Consider the following 23,852-nt stretch of genomic DNA (forward strand, 5'->3'; position numbering starts at 1 on the left):
TTCTGGAGTGTGCATTTTTCAATTTCTTGGAAATTAGTTGACATGGTTTCATGGTGACCAACACTACTTCCATCTATTTCATAATAAATATGGTGTCCTGTCATCCAAAATCTGATGTGGTGCTCTAATTAATTTATGTAACTTCTCATGAAAGTATGCATTGAGAATTTCCTAAGTGATGATAGCGATATTGATGGACCTTAATGTACCGATCGAACACAGGAACACGTGAAACAACAAGTGGTGAACTATCAATTTTTTGCTAGAGAAGAGCAATGCACTAAATCAATGTTGTATCCAACGTCTTAAGTAGCATATCCACCATGCAGGGCATGCATGCATTGAATACAACCCACCATGTTAGGCTAAAATCTATAACTTAACTTCTTAATATAGATGACCCTCTCATAAATTTAGGTTTCTTTCTCCATAACAAAAGTGAGAATTCATTAAGTTTTTGCTAGAAATGAGTGGTGTCTATCACACTTCAATAAAGCCAGAAGGCTAGTCTGACCTCTATAAGTAGTGTCCACTATGGGCCCTTTGGTACCTACAACTCTAGTACTCCTCCATAACTGGCCATGTCGTTCTATAAGAAACTAGTGATCGTTGGTTTCGCCTTAACCTTTGCTCCTTGTGTCATTCCGTAAGTGTATACAAATTGTTTTGTACTCCATCCATTCTTTTTTATTTGTTAGTGTAGTTCAAAAATAAACTAGCGAGCCATAAATATTTGAGACTAGAGGTAGGCAGTACAAGTTTGCAACAGAAGTTAGATTTATATGAGACAAGCTAGTAAACTTGTAGCAAGTGTTACTTCAATGGAGTATCGACGAATATATATACGTCTATATGTACTAGCGATTGCGATTGCTATTGCTATCAGTACGATGATTTGTTTCTGTGGTTCCAGGAATGGATGCGACTGCAAAGCTTTGCAGTACGACAATGGAGAGACTCATTTGCGGCGGAGCAAGTCGAGGCGACGTGAACAGGGCATGCGATGAAACGTGCAGATCCAAGGGCTACACGGGTGGCGGCTTTTGCAACATGAAAATACAACGCTGTGTTTGTCGCAAGCCGTGTGTCCAGGAGGAGCAAACAGAGGCGCGCGCCAGAGACGAAGCAGCCGACGCTGGAGATATGATGAGCCAGACGATGGCAGATTGAGTGATGCGCATGACAGATGTTTAGCCACCATATATATATAAGGAATAAAATCAAAACATGCATATATTTGGATCGTTGTCATGCATATCTCCAATCTATATCACTGTATAATCCACTAAATTAAACTTTGCAAAACACACACCAAACTAATCACCACCACACCTATAACAGTCACTAAATACACCAAACAAATTGCACCCAGATTTAACATACCGTCAAAACTAACAGTTAAAATCGTTGAATAACACTCTCTTCCTTAATCACTCAAATTTAATGAACAATATTATTTAAATCATCCCTCCACCACGATTGCTGCCCTTAGCCTCCCCTTCACTCGTCGCCACTATCGACCCCTCCCCTCTTCTCTCATTCACAGAATTATAGCATTAACAAAGGCTATATATTAGTCTAAATTGTCATACATCATAACACCATTGATTAGATGGAGTCACTTGGACAAAAGGAACAGCAGCTGCAGAAGCACTAAATAAATATAAGGTGCATCACGCGATTGCGATTTGTGGCCCTGCATAGGGAGTAGGATGGCAACAAGAAAATTCTCATCACGGAATAGCTCCAGTGCTCCGCATCTCCATCTTTGTGGAAAAAAGTTTCTCCACGAGGATCTCCACGAAAGCTTGTAGAGACATTTATTTCTCATCGCCGTTCTCCGCGGTGATAAATCATCGACATCGATCCCTGTCTCCGCTTAATTTATTATTAATGTAAAACATTATCACTTGTACACAATGTCAGATGTAAGAAATCATTATTTGTACATCAAAACAAACACATATGTACAATGAGTGATCTTTTGACATGTTAATTATTTATTTTTATCATTAACTGTTAGATGAAAACATTATCAGATGCAAGTTTAATGGGTCCCCGAGGGAAACGGGGACGAAGAATGCTTCCACGTTCTCGTCCCTGTTTACCTGTCGTGGGAGAATTTTTCCACTTTACATCCTCATAGGGGAATAAACTTACTCCTCCTCATCCCCTAACGAAAGAAAATCTCGCGGGAAATAAGGGATCGGGGCCTCATTGTCATCTCTAATAAAAAGGGTATACATGTCTAAATGGGCCATGTCTGCTAAGCGGTCATGGCGATGGCACATTTTTTGCCAGTCAGAAGCACGACACAACCTAGAGGTCAGCGGGCTAGGGTTGGCATGGCCCGTTATTCATGTCGGGCTTGGCTGTTAGCGCGGCACGACGTGCTAGCCTGAGCATGGCCTAATTTTTTCAGTGTATATCTATATATATGTATGTTAAAAGCGACTAAAATGGATGAAACATAAACAAAGCTTGGTTCACTTAGTTAGAGGGGTGTGCCTAGGCTCCTGGAGCCACCCTCCTCGGTTCGAACCCTTTTTAAGGCCATTTTATTGTTCATTTTTCGCACCCTCATCAAGCATGGTGTGTCTTAGTGGGCCTAGTGCTAGCAGGCAGAATGTGGCTTCATCCGTATCGTGTTTGGGTTAGAGATGCATCTAACGGGCTTAAACATGTCGGTCCAGCACGACATAACTGTAGGCAAAGGCGAAGTCAATATTTTGAGAGAAGTCAATATTTTGAGACAGGGAAAGTTATTGTTTCCACAAAATAAGATGGTATAGGAAATTCTGTTTTAATTGACACCAAGTATACATAGCGGTATAAGAGCCATAAACTTTTAGGAATTTACATGATTATCATGTTGTAGATATATTTATAGCGTTTCTTTTTTATAGAAATAAAAACGCAATTTGCACTTCGTCGGCGATCCTGGAGAGCTGAGCACGGTTACCAAACGGTGGCTCTTCCACTTATAGAAGACCGTCAAAATCACGAAGCGTTCTAACTTCTGTAGGAAGCCACACAAATGTATTTATATGGGATAGAAATAGCCCCTATTATGATTTATAAAGAAAATTCCATCTCAATTGATTTGCTCCCTATCTATAAACCCATAATTAACTTAGTCTTTATCTATACAATCATACAATAATTCTAAATATACGATTAGAGACCAAATCAATTAGGTGTAGATATATTTTATATCCCCCACAATACTGAAAAATCTTACAATCTTTTTCCTAATAAGCTTTTGGTGAAATCGTCTACCACCTAGTCATTAGTTGATACGGTTCGAACATCGAGTAATTCCAGAGACTCTCATATAAAACAACAGTTAACTTTAATGTATTTGGTACATGCATGAAATACTGGATTAATTGTTAAACAAGTTGCACCAATATTATCACACCGTAATTTAGCACAAGGGGTACATGATAACATGAACACTTTTCTAAAGATTGTATTCAACATCTGTACATGATCTTGACACTGTGGCTTGCCTTCTAGCACTCCAGGACACAGATTGTCTCATAGAAAAATAGCAAAACCCCTTTAGACCTCTTATCATCAAGATTGCCAGCCCAAACAACATCAAAAAAACATGCTAATTGTCATATAAGAGAACTTTCTTACTCCAAGTCCGACATGTTGTTTGGGGCTAATGATTTAATAAAAACAAATAGTAATATGTGTATATTAATTTATACAAATGAATAGTTGTCGCACCCGGATTTTAGGGGTCCAAAACCCGAGCGCGAACATAATCACCAGGTGTGCTGGGACCAAGTCTCACACATATGATGAATCATGGCATAGGATCGAATATCACATCTTTACTATATATTAGGAGTTCTATACAAAATAAATAAATAGTTATATTATAAGGAGACAACGGTCTAGCAACGCAAAGTTGACTGGGAGACGACGGCCTAAACCTCTCACGAACACATCGCAGCATCCTCCATGCGCCTCATCCTGTGATACCTGTTCTTGACCTGTGGGGGGTGAGACAGCAAGAGTGAACTCACATACGTTCATTGCTCAACAAGTTGTAGGGAATAATGTGCATGAACTCGCCAAAGATGGGAGCACATGTGAAGTGTAAGGCTTAGCAAAGGAGATGGTTGAAGCTGAGCATTGCTTTTAAAGTTGGTCAAAATTTTATTAGCAATTACTAAGTATAAGTAAATATCAACCCAATTAAGTAGTAGAACAGAAGTAACAACCTCACCTGCGATGCAATGCATATGCCAAATTGAATTTAATTCCATAGATTAATCATGTAAGGGTCCGAGCTGCTCATGACCGTGAGCACGGCTAGTATACCAGTTTTACACTCTGCAGAGGTTGCGCATCTTTACCCACAAGTCATGTTACCCATTTGCCACGGGGTTGTACGGCCCCATACACCTCTACCAAGGAAGCGAGGCAGGGTAACATTACGATGCCTTTACAAAGTTCCACTAGCTTTAGAAAACCCGCTACAGTTTATAGGAAGCTCCAATGCAGGGATCCCTCGCCTGACCGCCATTGCAGCAAAATCAACCAAGGATCTCCCCACACTGACCACTCCCCTACTGCCCTTGCCCCTTTCAGGTGAGGTAGTCTTCCACTAGCTTTCCTAATTAATCAGCCAAGGGCGTCCCATTAAACCCTTGTGGTAGCACTGTTTTCCCGGGTGGTCGCTCCATGTTCCAATTAACATAATGATCTTATCATGAACAGTAAAGAACAACTGATAATAAATGTATAATCATGAATAATGTATCTCCATACTCAAAACCACATAAAGCAATAGCAAGTACTACCCAAAAAGTTCAGTGGTAATCAAGGTATAAAGATAGTCAAACTGGGGTAACGTATTGGGTCCCATCAAAATTAACCTATGCAGTTCATTATGATTAATCAGAACATGACTGGGTAAAAAGAAGTGATCAAGGGCACAACTTGCCTCGGACTTGAGATTCCAGGTACCAACTTGCTCTTCAGATGACACGTGTCCTCATTGCTAAACGTATCAATACAGACAAACATGGTATAGGCAAAAATTAACATTACACCAAACATAAGAATAAACTGTGTAATAATAATCTACGTGCCATAACGAGATCGTAGAAACAAGAACCACTAAATTCGGAGCTACGGTTATTAAGTTATGAATTTTCGAATTTATTTAGTGTTTAGAATAAATGAATCCTAATGAACAATTTTAATTCAAGTTTCATGGCTAAATAATGTTACTCTGGTTGGTAGACAGTATTAATACAAAATTAATGTCACTGGAATGGACCCAAAAGGATTTAATATGAATTTTCTATGAATTTATTGAATTTCTGGATTTATTTATGTACTAAAAATCAATTCCTCTAAATAATTCTCTATGTTTATCAACCACGGGACTGGGCGCATTAATAACTAAAAGAGCAGGGGCTCTCTCACAAAAGTTCCTAAGACTGAGTAAACAGTCATAATGGACTGTGGGTTGGTTTCACCGAAACCCAGGGGCTCTTTTGAGTAATTGCATAGCCGAAGGGGTATCACGAAGTCTCAGCCATCCGATCTGATTTCAGCTGTCTAGATTAGATCGCGGCCGCACGAACACTCAAACCACCCGATTCGAATCCGAGGGTCAGCATCCGATCAACGAAACAATACGCGTTGAATTCGATCCAAACCGCTGGCACACGGATCGACGACCCAGATCTCGTCACGAAGGGGGGGTATCAAGACATCCAATCTCTACCGCCCACATCCGGATACACGGCTGAGAGATCGTCTTCCATCCTGCGCCAGCACTGAGTCCGAGCGGACCACGGCAGCACCATTGTCACGGTGCCCAAATCACGCAGCCCGCACAACTAACTTGGATCTCGACGGTGCTACGCGTAGCGGGGGTTGGGTGAGTCCAGGGAGCAAGGTCTTACCGGTCATGACGGGGGCAGTGGAGCTGCCCACAGCGTGGAGCTGTCGGTGGCGACAGTCTCACAACGATGAGCAATTCATGGCACACCTAGGTCCAATCCTTCCTCCCGAAGCTATGAATACATTCCAGGGGACCCGACGAAGCCCCGACCGACTGACCGTATGAGCTTGTACCCATGGTGGCGGCGTGAGCTCCCGTGTTGTCTTCTCCCTCCATGGCGGTCTGCATTTGGGGTTGGGTGATAGGCGACCGATTTGGATGGGAAGAGCAGGCTCGAGGTTTTATAGATGCTAGGGAATGAGCGCAGGCCCGAGACGATCGGCATGCACAGGCGGCGGAGATCTAGCGGAGCTTCACAACAAACTGTGAAAGGAGAACGACCCGACGAGGCGGGTCTACAAGCCAGCGAGGATTTTGGCTCAGGCGCGCGCGGTGTTCGCTGACAAAGCGGTCCCGCAGGTCAGTGGTTAGCGGAGACTGATGCACGATTGCGGGATGAGCGGCTGGGGACTAGGACCCACAGGGGACGCCGCGCAATGGGCCGAAAACGGCCCAAGAGCTGAAAGAGAGCTTACACTTTCTTTTGTTTGGATTTTCATTTTTCTGATTTCTATTTTAATTTCAAATTAAACTCAAATTTGGATTTCAAACCTTTAAATTTTAGAGGAACAAATAGAATATCAACATCAAGTGCACTAATTAACCTATTTATTTAGTTACTTTATTTATTATTATTTTATTTAGCCAATGTTTTCAACATACACACCATAAAATTTATTTTTAGGAAAAATTAAATTCTAATGTGTAACCTTCATTAAAAGGTGATTTTATTTACCTTCCTTAAGAATGTCCTCAACCTTATTAGTAAAAAAAATCTAATTCATATGAAGATCTTTCCACTTTCTTTAATTTCTTCATTTATTTATTTTCTATTTGCATAAACTAATGCCATTAGTTAAGTATGAAAGAAGGGAATCAAGAAATCCTTAAAACACCAAATTTTAAATTTATTTATTTATTTATTTTATTATTTTTTATACCAATTTCGGGCAGACCTTTATGAATCTCCAAAATTAGGATTTTGGGTGTTACAAATCCTACCCCCTTAACAGAAATCTCGTCCTCGAGATTTGTAAAGACAGGGATGTAAAAAAACTTTATTTATAGTTTAGCCTTTAACTTCTAAGAAGTGTCATGTTATTTAGAAAGTGGTTATGAAAACATGGGTATATATATGTATAGCCACTTTATTAGGTATGATAAAAGATGTCTTTAAAGCATAGATAGGTTTGGGTAAGAAGTAGTGGGTAAGAAAATACTCCATCCAAGATTGTGGATCTTGATTCCTTTGAAGGTATGGCTTGACTCTTATTATTCTTTCAACGAGTTTGATCTCCTTCTTTTCGAGTCTTCATCCAGATTAGGGACATGAGGTTAAGATAGATCTGTAGGTAACACATTAGTAGGTTGAGTAGCTAGTTTGGTAGATGGCTGAGTTAAATGAGATTAGTCAGAATCTGGTTTGGTTGTTTGCTTCTAGATGGGTGGGATAGGTTATGTAACCTATTATGTAGGTCAAGTTGTTGGGTATGGCCGAGTTGATCTAGGTCACCAGTTTAAGCTTAAGTGGATTTGGCGTATGGCTTTATCCTTTGTACCAACATTAAGTAACTTACTCAAGATTAGATCATAATAGATTAGTTAGAATCTAGATTAGGTTGGTACGACTAGATTAAACTAGTTAAGATCTCATTATTTTGGATTAGGTCCTGGTGGTTACTTTAGGATCAGACAAATATAGTGGTTAGGATAAAACGAATCTTTCATGATAAGATGAATCTATTAGGATAAGAGAGAGTCTTCTAAGATAAGATGAATTGGTTAGAATGGGATCTTTTAGGATAAGATAAATCTCTTAAGCTAGATGTATTCCAATGGGGATAATCTAGGTTGTCTAGTTATTTTATAAATATATAATTTTTTATACCTATGTGTATATGCGGATGCAATTGTGGACATTACTCCACAACTCATCACACTCAATCAAAGATCCAAATCAGGCAAATATCATAATAACAAACATTCAAGTGCATAGATATAAAAAATAGTTTTGTTTTTGTTCCTAAAATTAGGTCTCCTATTCCTAAAAGTCACTTTAGGTATAGGATTTCGAAGTGTGAAATCCACATTTGTCTTTCGAAGGAAAAAGGTAAGAGTAATCAGAGTAAGGCGGAAATAGATGAGAAAAGATTAAGAAAAGTTTACAAAGAATCAGAGTAGCAAGGTAAGTAGATAATGGTTGTCCAATTCTATCTAGGTTCCGTCCTACAATCAACATTCCTCTCATACCACTTCTATCGCACCCGGATTTTAGGGGTCCAAAACCCGAGCGCGAACATAATCACCAGGTGTGCTGGGACCAAGTCTCACACATATGATTAATCATGGCACAGGATCGAATGTCACATCTTTACTATATAATAAGAGTTCTATACAAAATAAATAAATAGTTACATTATAAGGAGACAACGATCCGGCAACGCAAAGTTGACTGGGAGACGACGACCTAGACCTCTCACGAACACATCGCAGCATCCTCCATGCGCCTCATCCTGTGGTACCTGTTCTTGACCTGTGGGGGGTGAGACAGCAAGAGTGAGCTCACATATGTTCATTGCTCAACAAGTTATGGGGAATAATGTGCATGAACTCGCCAAAGATGGGAGCTCATATGAAGTGTAAGGCTTACCAACGGAGATGGTTGAAGCTGAGCATTGCTTTTAAAGTTGGTCAAAATTTTATTAGCAATTACTTAGTATAAGTAAATACCAACCCAATTAAGTAGTAGAACAGAAGTAACAACCTCACCCGCGATGCAATGCATACGCCAAATTGAATTTAATTCCATAGATTAATCATGTGAGGGTCCGAGCTGCTCATGACCGTGAGCACGACTAGTATACCAGTTTTACAATCTGTAGAGGTTGCGCATCTTTACCCAAAAGTCATGTTACCCATTTGCCACGGGGTTGTACGGGCCCCATACACCTCTACCAAGGAAGCGAGGCAGGGTAACACTACGAGGTCTTTACAAAGTTCCACTAGCTTCAGAAAACCCGCTACAGTTTATAGGAAGCTCCAATGCAGGGATCCCTCGCCTGACCACCATCGCAGCAAAATCAACCAAGGATCTCCCCACACTAACCACTCCCCTACTGCCCTTGCCCCTTTAAGGTGAGGTAGTCTTCCACTAGCTTTCCTAATTAATCAGCCAAGGGCGTCCCATTAAACCCTTGTGGTAGCACTATTTTCCCGGGTGGTCACTCCATGTTCCAATTAACATAATGATCTTATCATGAACAGTAAAGAACAACTGATAATAAATGTATAATCATGAATAAAGTATCTCCATACCCAAAACCACATAAAGCAATAGCAAGTACTACCGAAAAAGTTCAGTGGTAATCAAGGTATAAAGATAGTCAAACTGGGGTAACCTATTGGGTCCTATCAAAATTAACCTATACAGATCATTATGATTAATCAGAACATGACTGGGTAAAAAGAAGTGATCAAGGGCACAACTTGCCTCGGACTTGAGATTCCAGGTACCAACTTGCTCTTCAAATGACACGTGTCCTCATTGCTAAACGTATCAATACAGACAAACATGGTATAGGCAAAAATTAACATTACACCAAACATAAGAATAAATTGCGTAATAATAATCTACGCGCCATAACGAGATCGTAAAAACAAGAACCACTAAATTCGGAGCTACGGTTATTAAGTTATGAATATTTGAATTTATTTAGTGTTTAGAATAGATTAATCCTAATGAACAATTTTAATTCAAGTTTCATAGCTAAACAGTGTTACTGGTTGGTAGACAGTATTAATACAAAATTAATGTCACTGGAATGGACCCAAAAGGATTTAATATAAATTTTCTATGAATTTATTGAATTTCTGGATTTATTTATGTACTAAAAATCAATTCCTCTAAATAATTCTCTATGTTTATCAACCACGGGACTGGGCGCATTAATAACTAAAAGAGCAGGGGCTCTCCCACAAAAGTTCCTAAGACTCACTAAATAGTCACAATGGACTGCGGGTTGGTTTCACCGAAACCCAGGGGCTCTTTTGAGTAATTGCACAGCCGAAGGGGTATCACGAAGTCTCAGCCATCCGATCTGATTTCAGCTGTCTAGATTAGATCGCGGCTGCACGAACACTCAAACCACCCGATTCGAATCCGAGGGTCAGCATCCGATCAACGAAACAATACGCGTTGAATTCGATCCAAACCGCTGGCACACGGATCGACGACCCAGATCTCATCACGAAGGGAGGGGTATCAAGACATCCAATCTCTACCGCCCACATCCGGATACACAGCTGAGAGATCGTCTTCCATCCTGCGCCAGCACTGAGTCCGAGCGGACCACGGCAGCGCCATTGCCGCGGTGCCCAGATCACGCGGTCGGCACAACTAACTTGGATCTCGACGGTGATACGCGTAGCGGGGGTTGGGGTGAGTCCAGGGAGCAAGGTCTTACCGGTCATAACGAGGGCAGTGGAGCTGCCCACAGCGTGGAGCTATCGGCGGCGACAGTCTCACAACGATGAGCAATTCATGGCACACCTAGGTCCAATCCTTCCTCCCGAAGCCATGAATACATTCAAGAGGACCCGACGAAGCCCCGACCGACCGACCGTATGAGCTTGTACCCATGGTGGCGGCGTGAGCTCCCGTGTTGTCTTCTCCCTCCATGGCGGTCTGCAATTGGGGTTGGGTGATAGGCGACCGATTTGGATGGGAAGAGCGGGCTCGAGGTTTTATAGAAGCTAGGGGATGAGCGCAGGCCCGAGACGATCGGCATGCACAGGCGGCAGAGATCTAGCGGAGCTTCACAACAAACTGAGAAAGGAGAACGACCCGACGGGGCGGGTCCACAAGCCAGCGAGGATTTTGGCTCAGGCGCACGCGGTGTTCGCTGACAAAGCGGTCCCGCAGATCAGTGGTTAGCGGAGACCGATGCACGAGTGCGGGATGAGCGGCTGGGGACTAGGACCCACAGGGGACGTCGCGCAATGGGCCGAAAAGGGCCCAAGACCTGAAAGAGAGCTTACATTTTCTTTTCTTTGGATTTTCATTTTTCTGATTTCTATTTTAATTTCAAATTAAACTCAAATTTGGATTTCAAACCTTTAAATTTTAGAAGAACAAATAGAATATCAACATCAAGTGCACTAATTAACCTATTCATTTAGTTACTTTATTTATTATTATTTTATTTAGGCAATGTTTTCAACATACACACCATAAAAATTATTTTTAGGAAAAATTAAATTCTAATGTGTAACCTTCATTAAAAGGTGATTTTATTTACCTTCCTTAAGAATGTCCTCAACCTTATTAGTAAAAAAAATCTAATTCATATGAAGATCTTTCCACTTTCTTTAATTTCTTCATTTATTTATTTTCTATTTGCATAAACTAATGCCATTAGTTAAGTATGAAAGAAGGAAATCAAGAAATCCTTAAAACGCCAAATTTAAATTTATTTATTTATTTATTTAATTATTTTTTATACCAATTTCGGGTAGACCTTTATGAATCTCCAAAATTAGGATTTTGGGTGTTACAATAGTAATAGTAGTTTTTGAATTCCTTTGATCTTTTCAATGGAAGTAGTTTCTTCCTCATGTTCAAAGAATGTGATTTGCAAAAGGCATTGATATTAAGTATTATTGTATTAAATTCAAAGTCAAGACACTTAACATTTAACTGAAACATCACTCAAAATACCACTCATAGAGACAAGACAACAATGAAAAGGAGGCAAAGTGATAAAAAGACAAATTGATGTTGATTTCACTTTGTCTTTGTTGTTGGTTAACTTGCCCTTAGCCACAAACTAGCCCTTTAAAAATATTCAACTGGCTCTAACTCTAAAAGCTAGTTTACCAAAGTGTCATTCATAATACATCACTTATAGGGCTAGTTGGATGATTTTTTATTTACTATCTAAAGGCTAGTTCATAATTCAACTTCTTCTCCATTTTATGGTGATCCATCTTAACATGTTTTCTATAAAAAACATATAAAACAAAAGACATGGTTTAATGTTGAGCTAAAAATAATAGATGTCCTTATTAAAATAACCCTAAACCGATCTATTTTGACTTACGTCCTTAAACCCTAAATGATGTAGGCACTATGTGTGGGGGACAGATATCCCCCGGGTCCACTGAAAGGATAAAAGACCTCACGAAAGGCCCAAGAGCCCAATAGATCGTAAGGTAACTCCTTCATGGGCCTGGGGAGGAACAATCAGTAAAGCAGATTGACATAAGGCCGGATCGGTGCAAGCCTGGACGGCCCCACAACGTTGAGCAAGCAACCACAATAGAAGATCCGACTTTCCCGCACTGGAGCCCCGTACGACGGAACCAGGCGAAGATAAGTCGGCAGAACTATAGGAAGATAGACTCAATCAGTTCACTATCTCTTAGGTGCAGTTTGTTATCTCATCCGCATGTATTGCCTCACGGTCGAATATATAAGGCCTAGGGGGCACCCCTTCAAGACGATCGATCCCACTACTCAGCCATCCACCCCAACTCTCTACGTTCTAGCTTTAGAGAGCTCCCTTGTAACCCATTACATAAAGCATACTCGCCAGGACGTAGGGTGTTACGCATCTCAAAGCGGCCCGAACCTGTAGACACTGTCCATTGTTCCTCGTGCATCTGGCATGAACCATTTAGCTACAGTCGGCGACACCATCCTACTCCTAAAACACCTTGAGGGGCAACCCCGGGTGTGCGGTCGGACCCAAAACACCGACAGCTGGCGCGCCAGGTAGGGGGTGTGTCGCCGATCTAAGCTAGCTCAATGGCCGTCACCTTCCATCGCAAGATCACCCTCCGTCCCGGATCTGTATTCTGCTTTGGAACAATCTCATCCGTAGCAGATGAAGAGGAAACTCTACACCGCATTGCAGATATGCCAAAGAAGAAGTCTCCTCCAACAAACTCCGAGAATATCGGAGTAAGGGAAGAAAAAGCGCAGCCTCCAGCGCTCCGAAAAAAGATCGCCTTCAGCAAGCCAGGGGCCGAGGGCCCGCTGACCCGGAGAACTCCACTATCTACTTCCCCGATGAAAGAATGGACACAAATCGCAAGGAAGAAAGAGACCGGGAGGAAGCAAGTCGTTCTTTCCGTGCCTCCGCCCTCAAAGGAGAACGGAAAGAAGATCGCCACGACAGCCGCACCATTCTACGCCGACGTTCTTTTCATCGGGAGAGTGGAGTCGCCCCCCGTCTCCGACGACGAGCCGACCGCGCTCGGAGAAGAACCACCTCAGCGGGAGTCCCATCGACGAAGAAATCGGCGCCGAAACATCCGGCGACATCACGAGGCCGGAGAGCGGGATCCAGAGCAGCCTGTCTCGCGGGACGAGGTCTCAGAAATAGGAGAAACTCCGGAGGAACGCGTCTTCAGAGAACGAAGGAACTCCAGAAGGCGTGATCGCCGACGAGTTCAGGAACAAGCCGAGCAGGATGCGAGGCAACGCCGGGAAAATCCACTCTTCGGGCGTAACCTGAATCCCGACTTCGCCCGAGCCATGAACACGCCGAGTGAAGTCGGAGGGGTACTAGCTCGGATAGCTGATGGACTCCCTCGGACTCCCGACGCCGAGGGCTATCGACGACTGTTCACCCAAGCAGCCAACCATCTTCTACCTCTTGCTCACCCGCCGAACGATCTGCAACACGCCATCAATAGTCGCCGGGACGCGCGAAGCTCCATCAATGCTTCGCGTGAACGACGACATGAGAACGAGATCCGCCGCCGGGAGAAGTACGACAGGGATCATGGCATCCCAGCTCGGAGTCAGGCCACCAGAACCGAGTCAGCGACGGCCTCGACTGGTGGTACTACCCGAGGATGGTCGAGGAACCACAACAACGACTCCCTTCCCCGGGACAGACATCATCCCCGACGACAGGAAGACACGTGTGGAGTGTCTGCCCTTACTCCACGCCTTAGGGCCATTCAATGGCCCCCTAACTTCAAGGTGTCCAATGTCGACAAATATGAACCTAAGCAGGATCCATGGGGCTGGCTGGCCGTCTACACCACCGCCGCTCGAGCCGCCGGAGCGTCCAAGGACGTGATGACTGCATACTTACCCATTGTCCTCGGGCAAGACGCACTACAATGGCTGCGACATCTACCCCGAGACTGCATCGACGACTGGAGCGACTTCAGTCGACGCTTCACCGCCAACTTTCAGTCCCTCTCCGACAAACCAGCGCAACCATGGGACCTCAAATCCATCAAGTGTCAGGGGGACGAAACTCTCCGGTCGTACCTCAAAAGGTTCCAGACCATGAGAAATCATATCCCTGAGGTCACGGAGGCGGCCGTGATCGAGGACTTCTACAGAGGATCCAATGACTCGGCCTTTGTCCGAGCCATATTGCAGAAGGCGCCGACTACCTCCGAGCAGCTGTTCCGGGAAGCCGACCTCTACATCACCGCCAACGAGCGAGCTCAGGACCTCATCGGGGGAGCGAAGCCCGCACCGGCAGCACCACGACGCGACGCGAACCAGCAACCCGACAAACGCTGGGAGAAGAGACCTCACGAAGAAGTGCACGCCGCCGGACCACCTGCCTCTCGCGCCCGGGGAGGACCTCGCGGAGGCGAGCGCACGCTGGACGACATCCTCGACGCCCAGTGCCCGTACCACAAGGGCATGCGCCACACCCTTTGGAACTGCAGGGACTTCAAGCACTCCGTCGGACACGGTCGACCCTTCCAACCTCTACCTCCTCCTCCGCCGCGGGGAGGACCAGAAGAACCACGTCAACCCCAGCAGCAGGAGGAGGGAGGAGGTGGAGCCTTCCCGCACGTTGACAGGGAAGTCAACGTCATCTTCGGCGGACACGGATCGCAGGAGAACAGAAGACAACAAAAGCTCAACGATCACCATATATTGGTGGCGACGACCGGTCCTCCCGCTCCGTACCGATGGTCGGAGCACCCGATCACCTTCACTCGGGCAGATCAATGGCTCAACTTCGACCACCCAGGCAAATATCCGCTCCTCGTTGATCCGGTGATCCGAGAGAGCAGGGTGAAGAAGGTGTTAGTGGACGGGGGGAGCAACATCAACGTCACCTTCCCCCGGACACTCCAAGGCTTGGGAGTTCACCTCAAAGAGCTCCACGAGTCAGATACCCCTTTCTTCGGCATCGTACCGACTGAAGGGGAATACCCGCTGGGCCACATCTACATGCCCGTCACCTTCGGAACTCCGGAGAACTACAGAACCGAGTTCCTGAGGTTCGAAGTGGCGAACTTCGACTGCGGGTACAACACCATTATCGGGAGGCTGGGATTGGCAAAATTCATGGTCATTCCGCATTACACGTACATGATATTGAAGATGCCAGGACCACAAGGAATCATAACGGTGCGCGCTGACTTCCAAGGCGCCGCAGAATGTTTCCGAGTGGCCATCTAGGCAACCCTCACCACCAAACCGTCGGCAACTTCTTCAACGCCGGCAAACTCTAAGCCTGAGGAAGACCTTGCGCCACCAGCAAATGAAGCTCAAGCCGCGACCTCTATGCGGCCGACTGAAGAAACCAAAAGGATCAACCTGGGGTTCGCTGATGAACACAAGACTGCCATCATCAGCTCCAGCCTGGATGATAAATAGGAAGGCGCGCTCGTCCAGTTTCTGCAAGATAACCGAGACGTATTCGCATGGCAACCTGCGGATATGCCGGGAGTCCCGAGAGAACTGGCCGAGCACAAACTGAAGGTCTATCCCCAGGCGAGGCCGATCCGGCAAAAACTACGTCGCTTCACGCCCAACAAGAGAGAGGCCATTCGCGCTGAGCTGACTCGCTTGGTCGAGGCTGGGTTTATTAGAGAGGTGTTACATCCCGAGTGGTTAGCCAACCCTGTTCTTGTACTCAAAAAGAATAAAGTGGATTGGCGCATGTGCGTCGACTATACGGATCTCAACAAACATTGTCCAAAGGATCCCTTCGGGCTCCCTAGGATAGATCAGGTGGTAGACTCCACCGCTGGATGTTCTGTGCTGTCTTTCCTGGACTGCTATTTCGGATATCATCAAATTAGCTTGGCAAAGGAAGACGAGGAAAAAACAACGTTCATCACTCCGTTCGGTGCTTTCTGCTATACCTCCATGCCGTTTGGCCTCAAAAACGCTGGGGCGACTTATCAGAGAGCCATTCAAACATGCTTAGCCAATCACTGGGGCAGGCGTGTGGAAGCCTATGTAGATGATGTGGTAATCAAAACGAAGAACTCAGAAAACTTCATCGAAGACTTACAACTGGTTTTCAACAGCCTACGGCGATATCGATGGAAGCTTAATCTCAAAAAATGTGTCTTTGGGGTACCAGCAGGGAAGCTACTCGGATTTATTGTCAGCCACCGGGGAATTGAAGCCAATCCAGATAAGATTGAAGCTATCATGAAAATGGAGGCACCACGATCACAAAAGAAAGTTCAGCGACTTACCGGATGTATGGCAGCCCTGAGCAGATTCATATCCAGGCTAGGAGAAAAGGTTTACCATTTTACAAGCTGCTCAAGAAAGTGGATAAGTTTCAGTGGACTTCAGAAGCACAGGAAGCCCTAGAGGCACTGAAAAAATTCTTGACGACACCACCAGTGCTGAAGCCATCGCGGCGAGCCACGTCAACTCAACCAGCTGAAGACTTGCTGCTGTATATCTCTTGCACGACTCACGTGGTGAGCACCGCGTTGGTAGTCGAACGAGCCGAAGAAGGACATGCCTACCCAGTGCAACACCCTGTTTATTTCATCAGTGAAGTTCTGGGTCCCTCAAAGAAAAAGTATCCTCAAGTTCAGAAGCTATTATATGCAGTACTTCTAACTGCCCGCAAGCTACGTCACTACTTTGACGACCACAAAGTCATAGTAGTCACTAGTTTTCCGATAGGGGATATTCTTCACAACAAGGAAGCCATTGGCCGAATAGCCAAGTGGGCCTGTGAACTGGGATCTCATGACATCGAATTTCGACCTCGCACTGCCATCAAAACTCAAGCGCTGGTTGACTTCGTATCAGAATGGACTGAACAACAAGTACCAAATAACCCAGAAACTGCAGAAGTATGGCGAATGTATTTTGATGGCTCGCTGAGGCTGCAGGGAGCAGGAGCGGGAATTCTCTTCACCGCACCTGGAGGCGAGCACCTCAAATATGCTCTCCAGTTGCTATTTCCAGCCTCCAATAACGCAGCTGAGTATGAAGCCCTAATTCATGGACTGAACATTGCTATATCACTAGGCATCAAGAGACTGATGGTGTATGGAGATTCTTTGGTAGTCATAAGCCAGATAAACAAAGAATGGGATTGTTCAAGCGATTCAATGGGAAAGTACTGCACTGCCGTCCGAAAACTAGAAGATAAATTTGAAGGTCTGGAATTTCATCACGTAGAAAGAGATCGAAACACGACAGCCGATGTACTGTCCAAGCTAGGGTCCAGTCGAACTCAGGTCCCACCTGAAGTCTTTGTACAAGAAATACCACAACCAAGCATCTCAATGGATCAGGCAGAAGAGTGTAATATCGTGAATCAACCAGAGTCAGACTCTGATGACTGGAGAAGGCCGATCATTAGATATATAAAGAATGAAGAGGAACCAGATGACAAAAATGCAGCCGAGCGCATCGCTAGACAGTCAGCTCACTACACACCCATTGGGGAGACATTATACAGAAGGGGTGCATCAGGCGTCCTCATGAAGTGCATTCTCTCATCTACTGGGAAGCGATTTCTAGATGAGGTCCATGCTGGGCAATGTGGAATACATGCAGCATCCAAGACGCTAGTCGGGAAGGTCTTCAGGTCAGGATTCTATTGGCCAACAGCGAAAAGTGATGCAGCCGAGTTAGTTCGGAGGTGCGAAGCTTGCCAGTACTTGTCAAAGCAACAACATCTACCAGCACGGCAACTGCAGACCATACCAGTAACTTGGCCCTTCGCATGCTGGGGACTGGATATGATTGGACCTTTCAAGAAAGCTCAAGGAGGATACACTCATGTACTGGTAGCAATCGACAAATTCACTAAATGGATAGAGTTCAAACCCATTGCTTCTTTAACCTCAGCTAAGGCCGTGGAATTCATACAAGACATAATATTCAGGTTCGGGATACCGAACAATATCATAACTGACCTAGGATCCAACTTCACAAGTTCAGAGTTCTTCGATTTCTGCGAGCAAAAAAGCATTCAGATCAAGTATGCTTCAGTAGCACACCCAAGAGCCAACGGGCAGGTTGAACGAGCTAATGGGATGATATTGGAGGCACTCAGGAAAAAGGTCTTCGATAAGAATGAAAAGTTCGCAGGAAAGTGGATAAGGGAATTGCCCTACGTCGTTTGGAGCCTAAGAACCCAACCTAGCCGAGCTCTGCATGGAAACACTCCTTTCTTCATGGTCTATGGGTTAGAGGCGGTATTACCCGCTGATCTCAAGTTTGGGGCGCCAAGGTTGATCTTCGAAAGCATAGCAGAAGCCGAAGCTACTAGGCTGGAGGACATTGATGTACTCGAAGAAGAACGGCTGAATGCAGTAATTCAATCAGCACGATACTAGCAGACTCTGAGACGCTATCACGACAAGGCCGTGCGACAACGATCCTTTTCAGTGGGAGATCTCGTCCTCTGCCGAATTCTAACGGGGGAGGGACGGCACAAGTTGTCACCCTCATGGGAAGGACCATTCATAGTAGCAGAAGTCACTCGGCCGGGATCATATCGTCTCACTCAAATGGACGGCACAGAAATTGGGAACTCCTGGAATATAGAACACCTCAGGAAGTTTTACCCCTAGCTGTATTTCAAAAGCTATCGGGACGATAATGTACTCTGTAAAATGGGAAATATGTCATCAATAAAAAAAGGCTTCAAGAATACTCAGTTTCTTCATGATTGACCTGCATTCTTATTTAACTCGGGGTGACCACTATGCCCTGCTAAATAAGAAATCGGCTTAAGTCGGCAACGACTTAAGACGGTGCAACATGCTCGCGCTTACTTAACTCGGGGTGACCACTATGCCCTGCTAACGGAGCAATCGGCTTAAGTCGGCAACGACTTAAGACGGTGCAACATGCTCGCGCTTACTTAACTCAGGGTGACCACTATGCCCTGCTAACGGAGCAATCGGCTTAAGTCGTCAACGACTTAAGACGGTGCAACATGCTCGCGCTTACTTAACTCGGGGTGACCACTATGCCCTGCTAACGGAGCAATCGGCTTAAGTCGGCAACGACTTAAGACGGTGCAGCATGCTCACGCTTACTTAACTCGGGATGACCACTATGCCCTGCTAACGGAGCAATCGGCTTAAGTCGGCAACGACTTAAGACGGTGCAACATGCTCGCGCTTACTTAATTCGGGGTGACCACTATACCCAGCTAACGGAGCAATCGGCTTAAGTCGGCAACGACTTAAGACGGTGCAACATGCTCACGCTTACTTAACTTGGGATGACCACTATGCCCTATTAACAAAAGCAATCGATTTAAGTCAGCAACGACTTAAGGAGATTTCACATGCTTACGATTACTCATATATGGGGGTGACCTCTATATCCCATAAACAAATTTCAAAATCATCACACAACATTTTACTCCAGCAAATTTACGTACTGCCGAATTCTAAAACAATAGGAGAGTAACAATATCATTCAAATACCGAACTAGTGTCCGCTAACAGATATCCGATCATGATAACCGCGCGCTCAAAGCACGCAAATATTTCTCTATTTTGCAATATATTTCTCAGGAGCAATCGACGAAGAAGGGCGACTTGAGGAATCAGGAGCAGCGTTCACGTCAGCCCTTATATCGTCGGGAATAACCACGCCGGGTCTCCTCATCAAGATTCGCCCCGCGCGAATGGCTTTATCCATGGCTCTGTCGCGCTGGGCCCTCAGAGTATTGGAAGTTTCTTCAGCAACTTTAGCAGCCAACTGAGCGGTCTCTAGCTCCTGGGCGATGGACTTCTTGGAAGCGCGCAGTTCTTTGATAGCAGCATCCTTAGCCGATATCAACTGCCTGAGACGGATCACGTCATCCGTGGATTCCTGCAGCTTACAACGATGATTGTCTAACTCCTCCATGGTAAAGCGATGGCTCCTCTCCAGGATGGTCAACGATTTGCTAGAATCACGATATAGTCTGTCAAGATTGTCGCGAGAAACAACAAGGGCACGTTTTTCTTCCTACAAACAAGAATCAGCTCCTTCAAACATCAAGCAAGCAATAGGAACACAACAATACAAGGCACAGTTTCATAAATCACCTTTTCAGAATCAAGCTGAGCGCGAAGAGTAGAGTTCACCGTGTTAGCGTCACTCAGAGCAGCAGAGACCTGGGCCAGCTCAGTCTGGCTTTGAGAATACTTTTCCTCAAAATCAGAACACCGCCGGACCAGTTCGGCCTGACCTTGAGAACGTTTTTCTTCAAGAACGGAAATCTGCCAAGCCATATCTAGCGAGAGACAATCAAGCAAAAAGGGTCAAGGTGTAAAGCAGTTCAATAAGGTAGATGAAGAGAAGCAAAAGAGCACTAACCAGCATTTGTCGCCTCCAAGTCAGAGACACGATGTTGAAGCAACAACGGATTTCAACGTGCCAGAGACGAAGCTCCTTCTGGAATAGAAGCACCTTGCAACCTCAGCTGATTAGCCATCCCGTCCACCAATGCCTGATATGGAGAATAGATGAGTGTAATGACAGCAGTTCGTACGGTGTAAAAGTCAGGCTAGAATATATCATAGTACCTAGAGGTTGGAGAAGAACGAAGGGACTCCCAAATCGTGAGAGATCAATTGATGACTTGGCATAGAGTCACCACCCGAAGCAGCTCGCAATGAACCAGCAGAAACCAACTCAGTGCCATCAACAGAGCCCAAAACTTGGTCGGCGGGAACGCTAGCCTCTAAAGCGACTCCCTGGCCCAAAGCTTGGGCTACCACCATGCAACCAGAGTGTGGAGGAGATCCTGCGTGAACATCCATGGAAGTACAAGAGGGAGACCCCGCTCGGACACCCTCGGGGGCTGGGCCATAGTTTGCGCTACCCACTTGAGCCGGATCATCTCCGGCAGTACCCTCTGGGGCTGGGCAGTGGCTTGCGCTTCCCACCCGAGCCAAATCATCCCCGGCAACACCCTCGGGGCTGGGTAAGTGTCGACACCATCCTTGAGGACCAAGTTCTCTGCAGTAGCCGCCTCTAAGGCTGAGGGTCCCTCAGTTACTTCCACGGGAACAAGACAATCCAAGTCAGTGTCCTGACCCTCAAGACCGTGCTCTAAGGTTGATGAGGCGCGGGACGCTGCCCGGGATGACCCCAACCCGGCGTCGAGCACATCAGCACAAACATCCGTCGCACCATCATCCGCTGGCTCTGATAACAGATCCTCTAGAACCATATCTTCAAGAGTCTGATCAAAGTTCGCCAGGGACAATTCTTGTAGACCAATGAGGGCAGACAGAGCAGGAGAAGGAACTCCACTACTTTCCCCACTGGCGACATACTGCCGACTGTTCTTCCAAGTCAAAGGGACCTCATCTTCTTCCTCCCCATCGTTTTCATCAGCAACACAAACAACACCCCCATTGGGATCAGCAGCAGATGGAGCACCCCCATTGGGATCAGCAGCAGATGGAGCACACCCATTGGGGTCAGTGTCAGTAAATTCAGGCACAGACACTTCCTCAGCAGCAGGAACCGAAGGACCAACGTCCCGATCCAAACTAGATACTCGCCGAAGACGTCTCTTTTTCTTTTTCTGCTCATCAGCAGGAGAATCAAGTTGATTGGCTCGGCAAGGGCGTCTCGGGCGAACACCGACAGGTCTATATCCAAGGTTGTACCAGCTTCTGGGAGAGGCACCACCACCAATGTCCCAGCAGGAGCAGCATCAGAAGAGTCCTCAGCCAGCATATCAAGCATAGCACTTATCTCTGCATCACTAGGATCCAAAGGCACCTCAAAGTGGACCTGCCGTTCATCATCAGGAATTTCCCCGAGCGAGGCAACCAAAGCGCTAACTTCTTCGGCAGAGGGTCGCACTCTAAGGCCCAAACCGCCATCAGCGACAGGTGGATTCGACACAAAAAGAGTGAAGGCCTTGGAAGGAGGCAGGTTCCAGGCTGAGTATGCCACTGGGGCACCAACATCTGATACCTTGCCTCTAAGAATCATTTCAAGTTGGTTCACCAAATCTACAGCGGGAATTCTTCTGTTGGTAACCCGAGTTGAGTCAGCTAGACCTCGGTACAGATAAGCCGGGTATGCCCTGTCCTTCAACGGCTGAATGTTCTTGAAGACAAAATCAGCAACCACAGCCTCTGCAGTCAGACCCCTCTCCTTCAGCAGTCCAACTTTAGCTAGCAAAGCCCCTGCCTCAGCCACCTCCTGATCCGTGGGGGACTCGGTCCAACTCGGAGTGCGAACATCCGGCTGTCTCCCCGACCGTGGGGGGAGAGAACTTCTGTGGTTCTCAACAATAAACCACTCCAAGCGCCATCCCTTGATACTATCCTTGAGAGGGATTTCAAGATAGTCACTCTTCCTCCCACGGCGCATCTCCAAACTAGCACCCCCAACCAGCTGATGCTGCCCCCCGGCCATCCCAGGGCGGCAGTGATACAAGTACTTCCACAGTCCAAAATGTGGCAGGACGCCAAGAAAAGCTTCGCATAAATGAACGTAAATGGAAATTTGCAGAATGGAATTGGGATTCAGATGGGTCAAATTAAGACGATAGAAATCAAGGAGGCCGCGGAAAAAGGGAGAAATAGGAAGAGCGAGACCGCGGAGAAGAAAAGGAACATAAATCACGGATTCGTGGGTATCCTCTGTCGGAATAGTGACCCCGTGGCAAATCCGCCAAGAACAGAGCTCCCTCGGGGGAAGGACCCCGATGGACACGAGATGGAGAAGGTCAGGCTCGGAGACAACAGACATATGGTTACCTGTGAAAGGCAACTGACTGTTGGGGTCGATGGGGGGAATCACCGCAGCGGATGAACTCGAGGCCTTTCGCTTGGCCGCCATCTCAACTCCACTGGCGAATAGATCGGGAGCCGAATTGCAGAGAGGATCTGGAGGCAGGAAAGCAAGAACTAGGGCGCGGAAAGCAGAGGCGGCTGAAAGCGCAGTACTTATGGGATATTCCCGAGTCAGATACCGTTTCCAAAAAGCGCCCAGTCAGCACCTGGCGGTTACTTCTAAAAACACCGGCGTGCCATGTCATCACCCGGCGGTTACTTCTAAAACACCGGTATGCCACATCATCACTCGGCTATTATCCTCAAAGTGGCCAACGCAGCCCGTTCTAACTCGGCTGTTATTTCTAAAACACCGACGTTACCACCAGTCGCTCGGCAGTTATCTCTAAAACGCTGACGTCGTCTTCAGTCGCTCGGCAGTTACCTCTAAAACGCCGACGTCGTTTTCAGTCGCTTGGTAGTTACCTCTAAAACGTCAACGTCGTCATAAGTCACTCGGCTGTTACCTCTAAGAGCGCCGACGTGGTCATCAATCATTCCGACGCTGGCGTGGTTTCGTCATCACCCGGACGCTATTTCAAAAGCGTAGATGTTGACAATAATAGCTCGGCCATCACCCCTAAAAGCGACGATATGACGTCCGAGTTACTCAGTTACTATTCCAGAGGAATCAATTTCACAAATAAGGCAAACGGAGGAATGATTCAAGAACTCTAAGTTATGCCACATACATAACAGATAGAGAACATCACGTGCAATAAATATCACGACAGAGATCAACTGACTACGAAGCAAAATA

General features: G+C 45.8%; 1 protein-coding gene across 1 annotated transcript; it reads left to right on the forward strand.

Annotated features, from left to right (window-relative positions):
• The first annotated feature begins 552 nt into the window (after positions 1-552).
• LOC100279164 (uncharacterized) lies at positions 553-1,231 on the forward strand. Its single transcript, NM_001152194.2, is given in 3 exon segments — positions 553-628; positions 630-646; positions 914-1,231. Coding segments are annotated over 3 exon segments (321 nt in total). The 5' UTR covers positions 553-581; the 3' UTR covers positions 1,171-1,231.
• The last annotated feature ends 22,621 nt before the right edge of the window (positions 1,232-23,852 follow it).

Source organism: Zea mays, chromosome 4 (assembly GCF_902167145.1).
Source record: "Zea mays cultivar B73 chromosome 4, Zm-B73-REFERENCE-NAM-5.0, whole genome shotgun sequence".
Taxonomy (NCBI): domain Eukaryota; kingdom Viridiplantae; phylum Streptophyta; class Magnoliopsida; order Poales; family Poaceae; genus Zea; species Zea mays.